Source organism: Pecten maximus, chromosome 5 (genome assembly GCF_902652985.1).
Source record: "Pecten maximus chromosome 5, xPecMax1.1, whole genome shotgun sequence".
Classification (NCBI taxonomy): domain Eukaryota; kingdom Metazoa; phylum Mollusca; class Bivalvia; order Pectinida; family Pectinidae; genus Pecten; species Pecten maximus.
The window spans coordinates 5,801,784-5,822,030 of record NC_047019.1 but is presented as its reverse complement, the minus strand read 5'-3'; the positions used below and the strand labels follow the sequence as shown (position 1 = coordinate 5,822,030).

At 35.6% G+C, this 20,247-nt stretch overlaps 1 protein-coding gene across 2 annotated transcripts in view; it reads right to left on the bottom strand.

The window, feature by feature from the left end:
• Positions 1–20,247, bottom strand: part of LOC117326955 (palmitoyltransferase ZDHHC9-like) — a 38,769-nt gene that overhangs the window by 3,840 nt on the left and 14,682 nt on the right. Inside the window, exons 6-10 of one of the 2 annotated variants that reach the window (XM_033883757.1) lie at positions 15,823–15,925; positions 9,765–9,874; positions 8,532–8,664; positions 7,578–7,728; positions 6,726–6,776 (exon numbers count right to left, since the gene is read on the bottom strand). In XM_033883757.1, the coding sequence (XP_033739648.1) occupies positions 6,726–6,776; positions 7,578–7,728; positions 8,532–8,664; positions 9,765–9,874; positions 15,823–15,925 (548 nt within the window). The remainder of the gene's footprint in view (positions 1–6,725; positions 6,777–7,577; positions 7,729–8,531; positions 8,665–9,764; positions 9,875–15,822; positions 15,926–20,247) is intronic. The other variant, XM_033883758.1, reaches the window with a different exon arrangement.

The following is a 20,247-nucleotide window of genomic DNA, read 5'->3' as shown; positions in this document are numbered from 1 at the left end:
ACAAGGAAGAGTTAAAGGACAGGAGTGCAGTCAAAATACCATTAACACAGATGTTGATAATCTGACCTTTTTTCATGGGGTCACAATTTTTAGTGGTCTGGAGTACATCAGTAGGACTAATTATAGGAATGGTGACCTACTTTCTGGGTTTATTCTGTATATAGGTCACTCTGGGATGATGACCTACTTTCTGGGTTTATTCTATATATAGGTCACTCTGGGATGATGACCTACTTCCTGGGTTTATTCTATATATAGGTCACTCTGGGATGGTGACCTATATTCTGGGTTTATTCTATATATAGGTCACTCTGGGATGGTGACCTATATTCTGGGTTTATTCTATATATAGGTCACTCTGGGATGGTGACCTACATTCTGGGTTTATATATAGGTCACTCTGGGATAACAGGTACATGTATACAAGAAGCACTGTGATAACATGTATAATTTATACTGGATATGTCAGCAGAGGTATAATGCTTATTCTGGCTGCCTTGGTTGGATATATAGTTCAGTTTTACAACATACATACAGAATGTTAGTACATGTAGTTGAAGACCAAACAAATTAATTTCCAGACCGCTGTTTTCTTTCTTTCTTTCTTTTTTTCTATCTTGAAAAATGATGTGTTTTTTTGTTTTTTTTTTGTATTTTGATTATTGTAATGCTGTTTTCTTTTATCAAAATAGAAAAAAAAAATAGTAGGAAAAAAAATGTATTATGTGTTACAATACCAGAAACAAACACAAATATACTTCAGATCTAGGAACATTAAAAGTTAAAAAGATTGATATTTTTTTAAAAATCCAGATTAAAAAAAAAAAACCTCTATATTTCAAGAATTAAAAAACAACTAAAAATTAATTTGGGTGTGGCCTTAAAACCAAAAAACGTCACAATTAGTAACAGTATATCAACTGTATTCAATCCAGGGAATTTGAAAGCGAAGAAAAACTTACCAGGTATCAAAATAAATATGCACAAAAATTGCATGTAATTAGATGTCTTGCCTGTTCTGCTTTGTCAGTAAGGTTTTAAAACACTGATGCATTGCAAAAAAAAATGTTGCCAGAAACACAATAGTCTCACTTTTTGCAATTTTTCATCGCAAGTGAGACGAAAACTATCAAAACAAGAGGTCCAATGGGCCTGTATCACTCACCTGGTTCTACAGCAACTTTGAAGTTGATCTAGGTCATTTCTATAGATACTTTGCTGATTACTACTATATTCAAACATCAGAGTAGGCTAGGTTTATTCATGTCAATAAATTTTCATGTCCTTCATTCCAGCATATTATTGGCCTTATATCAAATCCTGGAGTCTTTTGGGCTATCAACATCATTCTTTAAAGAGTAAAGTCTCTTGGACTTTGAAAAGAATTTTTTTTGAAGATTTTGGCTGATTTGATCCCTGTTACCTTTGATGAAGGTCAAAGTCATTCATTTGAACAAACTTCAAGGTCATTTATCTGAACAAACTTGTTAGTCCTTCATCACAGCATGCTACATGTTCAATATCAAGTCTCTGGGCCCATTGGTCCTTGATCATGAGAAGACGTTTAAAGATTTTAGCATATTTGACCCCTGTCACCTTGAATGTAGGTCAAGGTCATTCATTCGAACAAACCCCAGTATGTCACAGGGTCAATATCAGGTCTCTGTGCCTCATGGTTATTGAAAAGAAATTGTTTAATGGAAAAAGTTGCATGCTGGACGGCCGGAATGGATGACAGACGCCTCACCATGGCATATAAGCTCACTTGCCCTTTGGGCAGGTGAGCTAATAATGATCATTTTGTAGTCATTTTGTAGTTGTTCTGTCAATATCTTTTACTCACAGAATATTACTTTTAGGGATATGTTAATTCTCTTTGATGTGAACTCGAAAATGTATCATTTTCAAGTCTTATCACAGCTAAGCTGTGGGATAGGTCTGGGCACCAAGCTGTGATATTAAAACATTGACTTATGGGTGAAAAATTCAATAATTTTGTGTTGTACAACATCCATGTACACTGGAACCTCGTCAGAATCCAACAAAATCCTGGAAAATATTCAAAATCAATATACTTCCAGGAACAGAAATTGTACCTCAAATTTCATCACTAGATAAAAAGTCAAGAAGTATATTTTTAAAATAACTGCAGTTCAATCTGACAAGGTTCCATTGTTCTGTACTTTTAAACGGCATTGCAATAATTAAAAGTTAAACGCAAATTGAATTGTTATTAATAACTTAATTACAACAGTATGAAAACAAATGATCATTAAACCAAATCAAAATGCTTGCGCTCATGAAATACAGCAAAGATCAAAACTGCAAATGAAAAAGACCAAAACCAAACAGAATCACATGCACTTAGCATTTCAATAATAGCTAGAAATGGATGAAGAGCTCCAAAAGCATGTTATTAAATATTTGAAATTTCAAACAATTTCTGTGTGTGGATTCTGACTTCGAGCTATTATAGGAATGTCAAGCATTGGTGATTAATCACATTAAGCTAATTAAAAAAAGCTTTAAACTTAAATGGCAAATGAACAACTGGAATCTGAAATAAACGTCACTGGAAGCAAATCATGGTGTGATGTCACCAATCTATATATAATGGGACTGTGTGCATTCACTGTCAAGACAACTGGAAATCACTTAAATTTCACAAGTATTTGTATCTTAATGTCGCTGCATATTACCACGAAAACCTAACTGACCAGTGACAAGATTTTGTTTTAGAATTTAGAAAAAAAAGAAGGACGAAATTTTACAATTTTTACGAACCTTATCAGAAATTGATTCTTATTATGAAGAATAGGTCAAAACAAGATTTCTAACTCTGGCAGAGTGAAATTTTACAATTTTCATGAACTTTATCACAAATTGATTCTTATTATGAAGAATAGGTCAAAACCAGATTTCTAACTCTGGCAGGGTGAAATTTTACAATTTTTATGAACCTTATCACAAATTCATTTGTTTTATGAAGAAAAGGTCAAAACCAGATTTCTAACTCTGGCAGGGTGAAATTTTACAATTTTTATGAACCTTATCACAAATTCATTTGTTTTATGAAGAAAAGGTCAAAACCAGATTTCTAACTCTGTTACCACAGACTTCCGTACTTGCAAAATGTAAGTGATTTGCAGCGAGCATATACATCATACAGAAACATACCCAATACCAGCTATTTGCCATAATAAGGAGGAAGGGTTCCGTCAACTGGAAAAGTATTCAAACAAGATGTTACATTTGTCAAGTGCATCTCCCTAGATCATCACACAGCTCCATATACATCCCATAATAATAACATATATAATCAAGCCACACTCAATGTCATTAAAATATCCTTTATCTGTTGACACCATCAATGAAATCTGCTTAAAATTGATTTTTTTTGTGGAAGACTGTTATTGAAGTGATATTTCTATAACAACAACAGAACATGATATATTCTATTTCTTATCTTTCAAAAAACCTGTCAAAACACTCAATGTTTGTTTGTTGAATTTATTGCCTGATGAACAGCCAAGGCCATTTTTAGGCAGTCTCTTGAAGTAGTTGGTGACTACCTCACTGAACATTGTGATACAGGAGGCCCATCACAAGCCATTCAGAGCAGTTAGGGTAAAGTGTCTTGACTTAGGACACAACCACGATAGCACATACTGGCCTGTTTTTAATCTTCGCGAGAAAGGGTAGAAAGTGTTGAACCACGTAACTTGGAGACTGGGCTATCGTAGCCCTTTAAAACATTCAAGACTTTATATTTACAACACTTGAAGCATATATATTTATGTATACAAAAATGTACATCATAATGAACGAAGAAAGCTCTTATATGGTAAACACAGACGCCATTTATCTGTTAACTGTCGTTGAATATATAATAGCATTTACAACATGTCTTCCTAATATAGCAACTTTCAGTGAGATTTACATTTCATGAAAACAGTATATCCTTCAATTTCTAATGATTTCACAATAAAAAGCTGGAAAAAATAAACAAAATATCTCACACTTATTGAAACTGAAAATACTGAAAGATCAATTTGATCGAACGTTTTTCTTGTTGGTAGAAAGAAAGTGGTGAGGAACTAGCAGTAGCAAAGCAAATGTACACATTTCATTTAAAGTGACATGACAAAATTGTTAAAGTTTATCTTTGTAAAATAGGATTCGTAATTTGCATTTTGATAAATATGGCTTCAAAACATTTTCATTAAAACGATACAAATGCCGTTTATCTTTGTAAAATAGGATTCATAATTTATATTTTGATAAATATGGCTTAAAAACACTTTCATTAAAATCATACGAATAGCAATTTTTCCCCATACAATGGATAGTTACTACAATAGTATAATGTATAATTAATATCATAAACATCCAAAATCTGATAATTAAACGATAGGTTGATATGCCACTCAATAAGGTTAGGTACTGTCCGTATTTATCCTGTGAAATAAGCCGCCTTTATAAACTTGACTCAGAGTAGCGAGTGGGCTAATTTTGTGAAAAATGAAAATAATTGTTGGATTTCTACCGAACTTTAACAGGTATGGGTGAGTTTATTGCCAGAAAATGCAATAATATGTGTAAGCATTATTCATTAAAGCCGAGTTTTGCTGATTACAAGGCACCTTACTATCGGGATAAATACGGTAACAGCTATGATTTTATTGTATGTCAGAACTCTTTTGACCGCATCATTTACATAAGAATACATATCCATATGATCACCCATTGTTTTAGATTTAACCATAGAAACCTTGAAAAGAACAATAGGATGTCAAGACAATAGGATGTCAATATTATTTATAAACCAGTAAGACTTTTAATTAGTGAATGGAATTGTTAACTCTTGTCCTTGTTACTAGAAATACTGGCAGGGTTGCAATCAACCTGTCTATTGAGGCCACTTAAGGGGATGAAGAAAGGTGACCCTTTATAACCAGTAGTTTTACATAGAGGTTCTTACTAAATTTCCAAATTTATAGAGTTAAATAAGTAATGGATATATATATATATATAAAGGTTCAATTATAGGCAATGAATTGTGATGTTCCTTTAGGAAGTATGAACTATAACAGGCGACCATTATGGACAAGTTTTTGTATATACATGTGGCCTTTATAGGCAGGTTTTTTGTTGAATACAGGTGGCCTTTAAAGACAGGTTTTTGTTGAATACAGCTGGCCTTAATAGACAGGTTTTTGTATACACAGGTGGCCATAAGGGCAAATTCCACTATATGTACAACATTTAGAACTTATAAACTACCATATATTTATTTTAAAAAATTCTAAACAAACAGGTATTACAAAGCAGACCCTGCAACCAAAGACAGTTATAGTTTCAGTTAAAATGTTTAACAAAATAAAAAAAGTATTAATTAATAGTACCGTAAATATTCGGGTATAGTGCGCACTCGCGTATAGTGCGCAGGTACGTTTTTGAGGTTCATTTAAAAAAAAAAAAATTAACATTTTTTTTTTCAATTTTCAACTGAGCGGTAGATGAATTCTAAAGCATAAGATGATAGGAATTTGTAACTTATGAAAGCTTATTTACAATGTACCACATTTAATTGGAATCGCCGGTCAGATTTGACACATTGGATTGACAGGTTGTTTACATTATACCGCCACAGGCCTAGTCAGCTTGCAAATTGTAGCGGTCCCATCTACGCTGTTGTACAAACAAAATAATTAATCCTACCCTCAATTACCTTGTGATTTTCACGCAGGTATGATCTCTTGTGGTATCTGTCCACGAACATACAAAGCTAATTAAGCTCAATTATAACAAGATTGACTAGTAAGCTGACGTAATGTAACACAGGCCGCCATTTTGTATACAGTACTAGTACAGTACGGAAACAAGTCTGCAGTCGTCGTGCTGGTCACAATTTTTATATCAATGAATTAACATGTGTAAAGGATAAATCTACAGTGCAGACGATAAATAAGAGTACCCCGGTAGTTTTCACAGTCATATCATATTTTATATGGCCAGTTGGTCAGTGACTACCGCACGAGATCAAGGCATTAGTGTTACCCGTGCCTAACTGCGCATGCGTGCTGTTACAGCTTCCGTAAATAAACAAGTTGAACGTTATCAGTTTTTGGCAACTTTCTGGATTTATAAGGTGATTAACTTAGAAGTATGAAATAACTAAGTACTGCTATATCATTTCAAGTTTTGTTTGATGTTAATTGAGATGTAATACATCGTTTTGGCCCTGAAAACGGGAACATGCTCAAGTGAGATCGTATGAGTACGGAACATGTGGCTCACGATCGACTTAGATAAATCCACGTAATTGCTGATAAATACACAATTTCAAGGAATTAAACATTAAAATAAGTATTCATTTCTTTGATTATTTGTTAACTATTGCTTTCTTAATGCTTTATATATGTTCTATATATATATAAGTATTAAATCAATCCTCCTGTGAAAGGACACGATCACAAATCTCAGTCAAATCACATTCATTCTGACTGGGAAAAGGCTTGTACTTGCGTATAGTGCGCAGTGGTCTTTTTCACTTGTCAATTTTTGAAAAAAAGTGCGCACTATACGCGAATATTTACGGTAGTTCAAAATAAAAAATAAATCATGTAAAAAAACAATTAACAGAAATCAAATTTTTGGTATTAAATGAACCAACAAAATCGCATCACATGCACTGCTAACATGCATTGAGTGCACACACTTACCATGGTAATTAAGTTGGGTCAAAGTCATATTCCAAAGGGGGTTCTTTCCACCTGTTATATGCAAATCCAGAAAATAGTTTTGATTTTTTTTCGTCTAACCAAAAGGCAGAAACCATTTTGTATTTTCTTTCATACTAGCGTTGCCACACTAGATATATAAGAAATCAAGATCCTGGTATGTAGGACATAACGGCTTCTTCATCGAAATTCATGGAATGCGACGAAGGAATGCATTTACATCTGCTATGCATCGTCAAATAGCAATTGCATAAGAGGAAAATGCAATATGTGTTGTGAGACTGTAACACCATTTGATCATGTGACCCCTTTTGTGATGTCATCGCTCTCATTATAACATTAATTTTGCTGCTCCAACAACTTTACAGATTGAAGACAGAAAAGTGGAAAAACAAAGCATTACCATGTTACATTCTATGTAAATACCATATTTATCCTCAAATTGGCCCCCTCACCTAGTGTAATAGCTTAGCATTATAGTTTGGGGAGGGCTTCTTTGTGAATAAAGTGGGGAAGTTATGGGCAGGGGCTTATTTGCAGATAAATACGGTAATGAAACTAAGACAAGGCCCTGTCTGGCTATGATAAGTTTGTCGGTAAAAGCAATTTTACACACTATTTGCTAAAACAAAAATTCACTATGAGGGATTGAGCAGCGCTTTAATCTAAAATACACATTATGTAATCTAAACTTTTGACTAACCACCAAAAGGAAAAATTCCAAATCACCTAAGGGAGAAATATAACAGGATAAAAATAAATTGCACCAACTACAGTGAAACACATTTCATCGTAAAGATCATCACAGAGTTTATCATGAGGATGAGAACCTACCGTTGATAGGGGGCAGTCGGTTGTTAATGGAGCCGTCTGGTCCCTGGTAGCTGATCATGCTGTGCTTGGTGACGGGACCGACACCATTACTGCTACCGTGAAACACCTGCTCTGGACCCACACTGTTTGTATTTGTTCCCACACTGCTGGTCTTTAAAAGAGAAATATATATCACAAGTCCTGAAAAATTCTTACTAGTTTATCTACAATAACTAATGCTTCCATTCTTTCTTTAAATTTCCTTCTTTTTGAAATGTCCTTCTTTTGAAAACAAAATTTCAACTGACAGGTTTTATGAAAACTAAAACTGCCACCAAGATGGCTGACTGATACCTCTGCTCCTCAATCAAACATGATTCCCGCTCCTAACTAAAAAGGGCAAAACTGCCATAAAAATTAACAGTTCCACAAAATAAGTCGCGGTACAACACTTCAAGGTGTGATGACTTCATCCCCAGAGTTTCATAAAGCTTTGGTGAAAACTGTAAGAGAAGTTGTCTGGACAGATCCTGATACAGACAGATGGAAGTGTGGATGGCCGGACGGACAGCCAAGATTGACTTGTGTGGTGTTTTGTCTGTCACCTTGTGAGGTGCTGCACACAAGATTAAATTTGATACTGATTTCTCTAAAAAAGCATATGAGCAGGATGATGCAATATGGGAAAGAAACACAAATTTACACGAAATTTTGTCTCCTATAGGCAGCGAAGATTTTTGCACAGAATGAATCGTGAATTCACCCCACAAGTATTCTCAGAATGCAGACGGACAGACAACATGATTGAAGTATTTCCCTGCAAGCTTCATTGGGGAGGGTATATACAGATGTATTACGACTACTTTTGGGTAATAATTTCAATTATGAAATTTTATCGGCAAACTAATTCAGAAACACATTACAACTTGGTAGTACATCCTGAATACTCGTATTGTGTTGACTATCTATAGATACCTTTGTTTCATTGGTTGATCCATAATACTCATGCTTCACATTGACAGCATTACTCTCCTTGCCGGTCGAAGCATTTAGTCCACTGTGGATTTCATGGGTTTCTGGCACCACAAAGCCTCGTCTGTCCAGTAAACTGTGGCACACAAGTCAAAATATCTAAATTAAATGCGAGTGTATTCTAAATTTAATAATGATCATATTCTTAAGTACTATGTTTAAAATGACCGTACTATTTTTTAACCAATTTGCTTACTGTCATCATATTTCCTATTCAATTTACTAGTTAATTATGTTCGGATGAATTCGTTTGTTGATATATCATCAAATGTTTAAAGTTAAAATTTCCTGGATATATATGACAGCAGAATAACAAAGTTCAACCCTACAATAACTATCACAATCTTAATATGCAGACGAGCTTATTCCAGCTGCTAGCAAGAAATGATGACACATTTCAAGGCCATTAATCCAAGACTAGTAATATAATGGACTGCACCCACCCTCCACTGCTGTTTTCCAGTTTCGGACGTATCATGTTTTGACCCATAACTGTGCCCAATAAGTCCATACCAATAGAACAATGACTATTGTCAGTGACATCAAACCTAGCAATAGGCGGAGTCTTGTAGGCGGTAAAACACTGACTATAGTCGTTGAGATGAAACCTAGAACAGGCGGAGTCACGTAGTCGTTGAAACGAAACCTAGCAATAGGCGGAGTCATGTAGGCGGTAAAACATTGACTATAGTCCTTGAGACAAAACCTAGCAACAGGCGGAGTCACGTAGTCGTTGAGACGAAACCTAGCAACAGGCGGAGTCATGTAGGCGGTAAAACATTGACTATAGTCGTTGAGATGAAACCTAGAACAGGCGGAGTCACGTAGTCGTTGAGACGAAACCTAGCAATAGGCGGAGTCATGTAGGCGGTAAAACATTGACTATAGTCCTTGAGACAAAACCTAGCAATGGGCGGAGTTAGGTAGTCTGTAAAACACTGACTATAGTCGTTAAGACGAAACCTAGCAACAGGCGGAGTCATGTAGGCGGTAAAACATTGACTATAGTCGTTGAGACAAAATTAAACCTAGCAATAGGCGTAGTCGTAAAGTCTGTAAAACACTGACTAGAGTCGTTGAGACAAAATTAAACCTAGCAATAGGCGGAGTCAAGCAGTCATTAAACCTGTAACTAACTGTGTCCAACACTTTTTTGAAATTATCGGAGCACTTTACCTTGGAGGAGTTGGCCCACAAAGCACTACTAAACAGTTTTTCAATATCGACCCCTGACTGTAAGGGTTGAAATTTTCTTGGCCCCTTTTAGCGGAGAAGGATCCTTTGATCTGCAATGAAAATCAACAGAAATTGTTAAACATTCATACATGGTCTTGAAATGAGGATGAAACTCACCAGCTTTGATACATGGGAGTCTCTCTGAAAGCACCAGTGTCCTCTGGGGGTAAATTGAGCTGTCTTTAGATTTTAATTAGGGTAGTTAATTAATGTTGCTGGGATTCTTGATTACATTTTTAATGAAACATGAGATTTGGCTGGATCACAGCTGGGTACATCATCGACCCCAGGTGAAAATCGCACTATTGCTTTTTCAGTAGTAAATAAGCGATCGTGCAATTCTCACCTGGGCCCAAGGATGAGCTAGGTACAGGTAATAAACATGCTTTATGATGTTGATATGGTAATTACAGATATAAATGCATGCAAATTAGTGGTCAACATATATATATATAAACAGCGGACACTCATTAATACAGCACATGCCAAGACTCTTTGCGACAAATACATAAACGTAAAATAAAAGCAAAGCCAGTGGGGACTTCCATAGATTTGTCACATGTCTAAACCCCTCATGAAACATAAATCTGTCCTTGGTTCATGTGACATCTTAAACACAAACTTTCTTTTTATTTTAAAAGGTGTTAAAGTTTGACCTTTGACCTTAGCCAATGACCACCAAAATCTAACCTGGTGTAGTGATGCTGTTGTGTTATGATGTCAATATGAACTCAATTTGTCAAGGTTCAAGAGCTATCTCTTGTATACTATATGCTTTCTATTTTGAAAGTGGTCTGTCGTAACCTTTGACCTTTAACCTTAACTAATGACGACCAAATCTAAACAGGTGTAGAATTTGATGGTAACGTTATGATATACATGTAATATGCACTATATTTGTCCAGGGGTTCATGAATTGTACACAAAGTGCTAAAGTGTGACCTTTGACCTTGACCACTTAATCATTTATAATGAACAATGAATATATCAGTAAAATAGAAGATCAACTACTTTTTGGTCGGTAACATTACAAAATATGTGAAGCCAATAATTTACGAACAGTTCCAGAAATGTTCGATCAATTGCCTACCAAAATTGTCCTAGATGCTGGTTTTACTCCCCCCCCCCCCCCCCCCCCCCCCCTGACTTATCAGCCAATCACTAGTGACAACAGAATCATACCCTTTATACATATTGTTTGTTTGTTTGTTTTTGTTCAATGTCCTATTAACAGCAAGGGTTATTTAAGAACATGCCTGGTTTTGAGGTGGAGGAAAGCCGGAGTACCCGCAGAAAAACCACCGGCCTACGGTCAGTACCAGGCAACTGCCCCACTTGGGTTTCGAACTCACCACCCATAGGTGGAGGGCTAGTGACAATTTAGTGTTGGGACACCTTAACCACTTGGCCACCCTTGCGCGGCCCTGGCTCTATATTCATATATAAGTACAACCTTATTCCTGTTTTGTATTGGATCAGATTCCGTTACCAAGGGACAAAGTTAGGGCGACCTCTTACTTACATCTTCGTTAGTTGTCTGTTCTGTAGCCACTAAAAATGTATGGAAGCCTGCTAGGCTTACGATTGTCCACACACTAAAGAAACACATTATCATCACTATAATAGTACACAAGTTAAGGAATTCAACTGAAGCGAATTGAGTAGACACAAAACATACATGCACTCAAAAGAAGCAAATTCAAAGTTACAATATACATGCATTCAAATGAAGCCAGTTATAGAAGCAAGCAATCCAAGCAAACAAGTTACAGCTATTTTACTTGTGATACCAAAAAAGGATTTTTTTTTTTTTTTCAAGTTTAATTTTTCCTTCCCTACACCATAACCAAGGTTTTAAAGAACAGTGTAAAAAAAAACAAGAGGCCCAGGGGCCTTAACGGTCATCTGACTTTTAATTAAAACCCTTATATTATTGTAGTATGCATTCTCTGTAGCAAGTATATAGTGGCACTGTTGGCCATGGTGGCCATCTTGGATATCTGACCGACCCAATAAATAATAACACTTGGTCTGGACATCTAAGGATCATTTCTGGTAAGTAAGAGCTGAATCCCACCGGTGGAATTTGAGAAGAAGTTTGAAATAGGTGTTGTTCAGGAAAACCATGATTGCGCAATCATGTTACAAAATGGCCGCCATTGCTGCCATTTCAAAGTTTTTACAAGGCCGAAAAAATAACAACACTTTGTTGGCACTCCTTCCTTAACATTCTCACCAATTTCGAGCTCAATGGCACCAGTGGAACTGGAGAAGAAGTTTAAAATGTGTTTTTAAAGATGGCGGATATGGTGGCCATCTTGCATTTCAGACCAATCTAAAAAATAACAACACTTGGTCGGGATCATCTCAGGAACATTTCAGGCAAGTTTCAGCCCAACAGCACTGGTGGAACTTGAGAAGAAGTTTAAAATGTGTTTTTGAAGATGGTGGTTATGGTGGCCATCTTGGATTTCGGACCGACCCGAAAAATAACATCACTTGGTCGGGATCATATCAGGATCATTTCAGGCAATTTTCAGCTCAAAAGCACTGGTGGAACCGGAGAAGAAGTTTAAAATGTGTTTTCAAAATGGCGGCTATGGGGGCCATCTTGGATTTTGGACCGACCCGAAAAATAACAACACTTGGTCGGGATCATATCGGGATCATTTCAGGCAAGTTTCAGCTCAATAGCACTGGTGGAACTTGAGAAGAAGTTTAAAATGTGTTTTTCAAGATGGCGGCTATGGCGGCCATCTTGGATTTTGGACCGACCCGAAAAATAACAACACTTGGTCGGGATCATATCAGGATCATTTAAGGCAAGTTTCAGCTCAATAGCACTGGTGGAACTTGAGAAGAAGTTTAAAATGTGTTTTTCAAGATGGCGGCTATGGTGGCCATCTTGGATTTCGGACAGACCCGAAAAATAACAACACTTCGTCGGGATCATCTCAGGATCATTTCAGGCAAGTTTCAGCTCAAAAGCACTGGTGGAACTTGAGAAGAAGTTTAAAATGTGTTTTTCAAGATGGCGGCTATGGCGGCCATCTTGGATTTTGGACCGACCCGAAAAATAACAACACTTGGTCGGGATCATATCAGGATCATTTCAGGCAAGTTTCAGCTCAATAGCACTGGTGGAACTTGAGAAGAAGTTTAAAATGTGTTTTTCAAGATGGCGGCTATGGCGGCCATCTTGGATTTCGGACCAACCCGAAAAATAACAACACTTGGTCAGGATCATCTCAGGATCATTTCAGGCAAGTTTCAGCTCAAAAGCACTGGTGGAACTTGAGAAGAAGTTTAAAATGTGTTTTTCAAGATGGCGGCTATGGCGGCCATCTTGGATTTCGGACCGACCCGAAAAATAACAACACTTGGTCGGGATTATCTCAGGATCATTTATGGCAAGTTTCAGCCCAACAGCACTGGTGGAACTTGAGAAGAAGTTTAAAATGTGTTTTCAAAATGGCGGCTATGGCGGCCATCTTGGATTTCGGACTGACCCGAAAAATAACAACACTTGGTCAGGACCATCTCAGGATCATTTCAGGCAAGTTTCAGCTTAATCCCACTGGTGGAACTTGAGAAGAAGATTGAAATGTGAAAAGTTTACGCACGGCGCACGGCGCACAACGCACGGCGCACGACGACGGACGAAGCATGATGACTATAGGTCATCCTGACCCTTCGGGTCAGATGACCTAAAAATCTGGGCCGGGTTATTCAAAAAGTGATTAGCTTAATTACTTCATCAGTGAAAAACTTGTTTCTGGTTTACTTCAAAATCTGAGTGTGTGTCTTCCTTAAAATAAGCAGGTATGAAGAGGCTGACAATGAAGTGCTATAAATAGTTTCACAAAAATTATTTCTCCAGAAATTCCTGATTATCTTGATTTAAAGTTTGTTGTTAAACACTGATTAGCCTTATCACCATGGGCCCCGTTCTAAAAAATCTTATTATTAAGACTATCTAATGGCGGAGGAAATAACTGGTTCATCTGCAATCTTTTCCTGGGTAACATAAAACTAATACCAGAATTACTAACATCAGATATCAGATCTAAGAATGTCATATTGGTTTCTCAAAGAGATATTTTTTCTTTGCTTTGGAGAAGCTGCAAAGCAAATCTATATTTCTGGTTTATATTTCACCCACGTTTAATCAATTTTTAGTTTAATTACAGTTTCGTTATTATGTCAGTATTCTCTGTTTTTGCAAGCAATAGCAAGCTTAAGGCTGACAGAATGAGAGGATGCAGCTCAATTTAGTGTTTTTCAATACTCCTATCTCAGACGTAGCTAAATTACTGTGATTAATTTTTCTTGTTAGACAATGGCCTCCTGCAATCTTCCGCAGGGCGTTTCTTTATGCTAATACCAGTATTGTGTACAACCGTTACACAATATTGGCAATAATTTAGCATTACGAATCCACTACAGCACAGGACTACAATACGCCATACATGATATTACGCTTCCCTTACAATTTCTTAAGCGCCTATAGACCGATCGCGAGGACTACATTTTTTTTTCATCTGTCTGCCAACATTCAAATTTAAACAATTATGAAATCCCTGTGGTAAGTTTAAATGATATGTCTGTTTTAAAACCCTATTAAATGATGCTGCGTAACGGGAACGGAGATTTCAAGTATTCCAGACATCTAGGGGCTAAAATTAAAGCCGATACCAGCATCATCTCACAAGCCTCTGTCCTTGTCTATAAAATCATGCAATAAATCATGCGTAAATGCTTCTAGGATGTTCTTTTACACCTCATCTGTTGAATACCACAGGCATAACGTTCTGTACATGTAGTGTTAATAGTAAACACTAACTACAACTATACACAATTAACTAATTGGAACATAAATATATATTATTTAAAGTCAGGATTTATGATATTCATATGAAAATTATATGTCCAGTTCTCAGAGAAACGATTCTCGAGTGAAAAAATGAATTTAAAAATACCTTATATTATTTTGTTTTCACTGTCATAATTGTAATTAAGGAGATATTTACTATTGTTTTTTCACCAACTTATTATCGTAATGACAATAATTACCTACCAATTTTAAACATACAAAATTCACATTTTTTGTGTTATATCAAAGGTAAAAGAAAGTTTAGTAGATTTTTTTATCATTTCACATTCAAGTTACATCAATTAAAATAGAGCATGTTTTCATGAGGAAATATCGTAGGTCCTGCATTTACCGTAAATCCCAAACCATGATAATGAAGCCATGCAAACAAAGTCAAGCAGTAGAAGATGAAGTATCTTTTATCTTGTTAAATTAATTCGGGAAATCAAAATATAAAACAAAATTTTAGAAACTGATCAAACAAAATTTCAAAAATTGCCAAAAAAAATTTAAAAAAAAAAAAAGAAAAGATAAAAGCAGAAGTCACATGATCTTCTACTTACATCCTCATTGGTTGTCTGCTCTGAGGAGGCAAGGTAAGTATGGAAACCTGCAAGGCCTATAATTGACCATACTGAGAAGAAGCAGATAATTGCTTCCACAATAGTACAAATGGTTAAGGATATATGATAAGTGTTAGTCGAAATATATTCTCTCAATGGATGGAAACAAATAACACAAACTTCAAATGTCAAAACTGATCATGACTTCAAAAATATCTCTACTATATGTATACAGATGTATACTGGTACATAATGATACAAAACCCAAGATGAATTTCAAATTTTAAAATATTTTAAATTTTAGTAAATTTTAATAAAATTTTAAAATATTTTAAATTTTAGTAAATTTTAGTTAAATTTTAATTTAGAAAAAAAAGTATTTTATCAAACAGATTTTTGTATTAGTTTATGTATTTATCAATTTTCAAACAATTTTGATATTTGATCCATCCGATATCGAGAATATTTTGTGCACCCTATAGCTAGCAATGCCTCGTAACTATAGAAACATGAGTTGGGTGTGCATGAACTGTAAGATGAACATTATAATTAAATTACTCACATCTTCATTGGTTGTCTGTTCTGACGACACTAAGTATGAATGGAAGCCAGCAAGGCCGATCACAGACCAAATGGAGAAGAAACATATAATGGCTTCTACGATAGTGACAAAGTTAAGGAGCAAACCGGTTAAAGTCTGATCTAGATCTGTCTACCAGACATCGTCATAAAAATACTGCCAATCTGAATAATTTGAAATATCACCAAATTTCTTATAACTTAAAATCATTTTCATTTTCTAATTACAGATAATTTTATTCATTTTCAAATTACAGATAATTTTATTCATTTTCAAATTACAGATAATTTTATCTGGAAAAGTAAATTTCCTTTATATGAGAGCTGAAATTCGAACAGATGTCTACTAAACAGACACGTGTGTTGTAATATACAATGTAAATGTGTAGATTATGTATATAAGGTCGATTATAAGGAATTTCTTCGATGTAGTCTTGCTACTAAAGAGATTTTCACACACACAGTGCAAGTGACTGACTTATTCTTCAATTTTTGCATATAAAGGAGAACACTGCAAATCAGAATCACTGAGAGATATTAAATTTGTTAGTGGTGAAGATATATGCAAGATTTTCTAACAACACTTTTTATAAAGAGGACAATTACGAGTTCAGCTAATTGAAAGATTACAATATTAATGTGTGGCATTATAAATTTGTATTGTACAAGATATTACCCGAGTATACAGATTCCTGATACAAAATTATCCATCATTTTCCTATAAAATAAGATTTCTGTCCTATTTTGTAAATATCTCTTATAAAAACAAGTACTTAAAGTTTAATACAATCTTTAGCTACTTTAAGCCTAAGACACTTCCCCCCCCCCCCCCCCCCCCCCCCCCTAAATTGATACTAAAGACATTTTAAGACGAAAGCAATAACAAGAAGCAAAGAAAACCATGGATCTGTATATATATATCTGCACCTGCGTTCCAACATACTGTACATGTATAGTTCTAATATAGTTGGTGACGCAGTATGTCACATCAGACTTCAACTCAGGTGACCTTATCAAACAGCTATTTTTCTGTCAACAACCTGGAATACAATGTTCTCCAGTTCCAACATTATGTCCTTAACTACAGCTACAACACTGAGGAAATCCAGATAGATAATCCCCGCGGTTCTAAGATGGAATTAAAAGTGTGCTAATGCAAGAAAATTGATTAAGGCTGAAACCGAGGGGAAACTAAATGGTATGCTCTCCAATAATTACCTGAAAAATAAAGCACTCTCTATCATAAAACCAAGGTCACCTTTAACTATTGTCAATCTAAAGCCACAGAATTATACAGATTCCAACAAATCTCTGTACTAGCGATACCCAGGTAACCTTTTCTGTTCTTTATTGATTCAGTAGAACAATGGTAAATGTATTATGAGAATTTCAAACTGTTGGTTATAGATTTCATTGACACAGTATATGTAGGGGGCAATTGTGTAAGATAGTGGAGCATTTGTATAGGATAGTAGGACAACTGTGTAGGATTGAGAGTAGGACAGCTGTGTAGGATTGATAGTAGGACAACTGTGTAGGATTGATAGTAGGACAGCTGTGTAGGATTGAGAGTAGGACAACTGTGTAGGATTGATAGTAGGACAACTGTGTAGGATTGATAGTAGGACAACTGTGTAGGATTGATAGTAGGACAACTGTGTAGGATTGAGAGTAGGACAACTGTGTAGGATTGATAGTAGGACAACTTGTGTAGGATTGATAGTAGGACAACTTGTGTAGGATTGAGAGTAGGACAACTGTGTAGGATTGATAGTAGGACAACTTGTGTAGGACAGTAGAACAATTGTTTAGGGTAGTATGACAAATGTATGAGAGGGCTAGGACAACTATGTAGGATTTTAGGACAATGGTGTAGGATAGTAAGACAACTCTATAGGATAGTAGGACAACTGTATGAGAGGGCTATGACAACTATGTAGGATTTTAGGACAATGGTGTAGGATAGTAAGACAACTCTATAGGATAGTAGGACAACTGTATGAGAGGGCTATGACAACTATGTAGGATTTTAGGACAATGGTATAGGATAGTAAGACAACTCTATAGGATAGTAGGACAACTGTATGAGAGGGCTATGACAACTATGTAGGATTTTAGGACAATGGTGTAGGATAGTAGAACAATTGTTTAGGGTAGTATGACAAATGTATGAGAGGGCTATGACAACTATGTAGGATTTTAGGACAATGGTGTAGGATAGTAAGACAACTCTATAGGATAGTAGGACAACTGTATGAGAGGGCTAGGACAACTATGTAGGATTTTAGGACAATGGTGTAGGATAGTAAAACAACTATATAGGATAGTAGGACAACTGTATGAGAGGGCTATGACAACTATGTAGGATTTTAGGACAATGGTATAGGATAGTAAGACAACTCTATAGGATAGTAGGACAACTGTATGAGAGGGCTATGACAACTATGTAGGATTTTAGGACAATGGTGTATGATAGTAAGACAACTCTATAGGATAGTAGGACAACTGTATGAGAGGGCTATGACAACTATGTAGGATTTTAGGACAATGGTGTAGGATAGTAAAACAACTATATAGGATAGTAGGACAACTGTATGAGAGGGCTATGACAACTATGTAGGATTTTAGGACAATGGTGTAGGATAGTAAAACAACTATATAGGATAGTAGGACAACTGTATGAGAGGGCTATGACAACTATGTAGGATTTTAGGACAATGGTGTATGATAGTAAAACAACTATATAGGATAGTAGGACAATTGTATGAGAGGGCTAGGACAACTATGTAGGATTTTAGGACAATGGTGTAGGATAGTAAGACAACTCTATAGGATAGTAGGACAACTGTATGAGAGGGCTATGACAACTATGTAGGATTTAGGACAATGGTGTGGATAGTAAAACAACCTAGTAGGATAGTAGGAAAACTTGTATGAGAGGGCTAGGACACTAGTAGGATTTAGGACAATGGTGTAGGATAGTAAGACAATCTATAGGATAGTAGTACAAACTGTATGAGAGGGCTATGACAACTATGTAGGATTTTAGGACAATGGGTATAGGATAGTAAAACAACTCTATAGGATAGTAGGACAACTGTATGAGAGGGTTATGACAACTATGTAGGATTTTAGGACAATGGTGTAGGATAGTAAAACAACTCTATAGGATAGTAGGACAACTGTATGAGAGGGCTATGACAACTATGTAGGATTTTAGGACAATGGTGTATGATAGTAAAACAACTCTATAGGATAGTAGGACAACTGTATGAGAGGGCTATGACAACTATGTAGGATTTTAGGACAATGGTGTAGGATAGTAAGACAACTCTATAGGATAGTAGGACAACTGTATGAGAGGGCTATGACAACTATGTAGGATTTTAGGACAATGGTGTAGGATAGTAAAACAACTGTATAGGATAGTAGGACATATCTGTCGGATAGTATGACAACTGTATAGGATAGTAGGACAGTAATTATCATAGAGGATAGCAGGACAACTGTGTAGAATACCCGCAGAACTAAAACTTGACAACGGGACAACCAGAGAAGTTATACTTAACAACGATCAATACTATACATATTGAGCATATGTATAGGACAAAAACATCACTGGAGGATTGTTAAGCGGTCTGTCTGTATAGTAAGGACATTTACGACTATTAGGAAGCGTAATTGTTAATACAGCGGGCCATTACGGAGGCCGGTTCTGGATAAGTTATGGTATAAGTCTATCATATGTCTGTATTTAATGTCCTTATCCTTCCATGTGTATTCTGCTGTCCCCTTCACTGTTACACAGTTGGCAAAAAACTTTGTGTATCTGAATCAATATGGATACTGACGTTAGGAGGAAACTTGATCCTGAATTACAGTCATCTTGTGTATTAGCTATATCTCTGGAAACAAAGCCTATTGTACATACATATGGCCATGAACGGAAAACAAAACGTACTCTTATAAAGACTGTTGCTCCATGAAGATCTTTAAAAGCTGAACAGTGAACAGGTCTAGGTATTCTACACGTGGAACTGGTTTCTTAATTCATATTAAAGCTATAAATAATTATTTTTTAAGATTTAATTTGAAATAAACATTTTAAAAACAAAATCAATACAGAAATATTTGATAATTAAAAAAAAAAAAAATATTTGAAATAGTTGCATGTAGTTTTATGGAGTTAAGATTTATTGCTACAAACACTTCAAGATATAATCTGTCAATCATACAACATTCATTACCCTAATATGTGAAAAAAAAAGAAAAAAGAAAAAAAAAATTTATTGACAAAAATACTTCTTCAATAATACTTGTTGTTGAGACTCATTCACAACACATTCACAGGCACACTGTCATTCATTTCTGTAGATTTAATGCTAGATGCCAGATGCTGGCATATAAT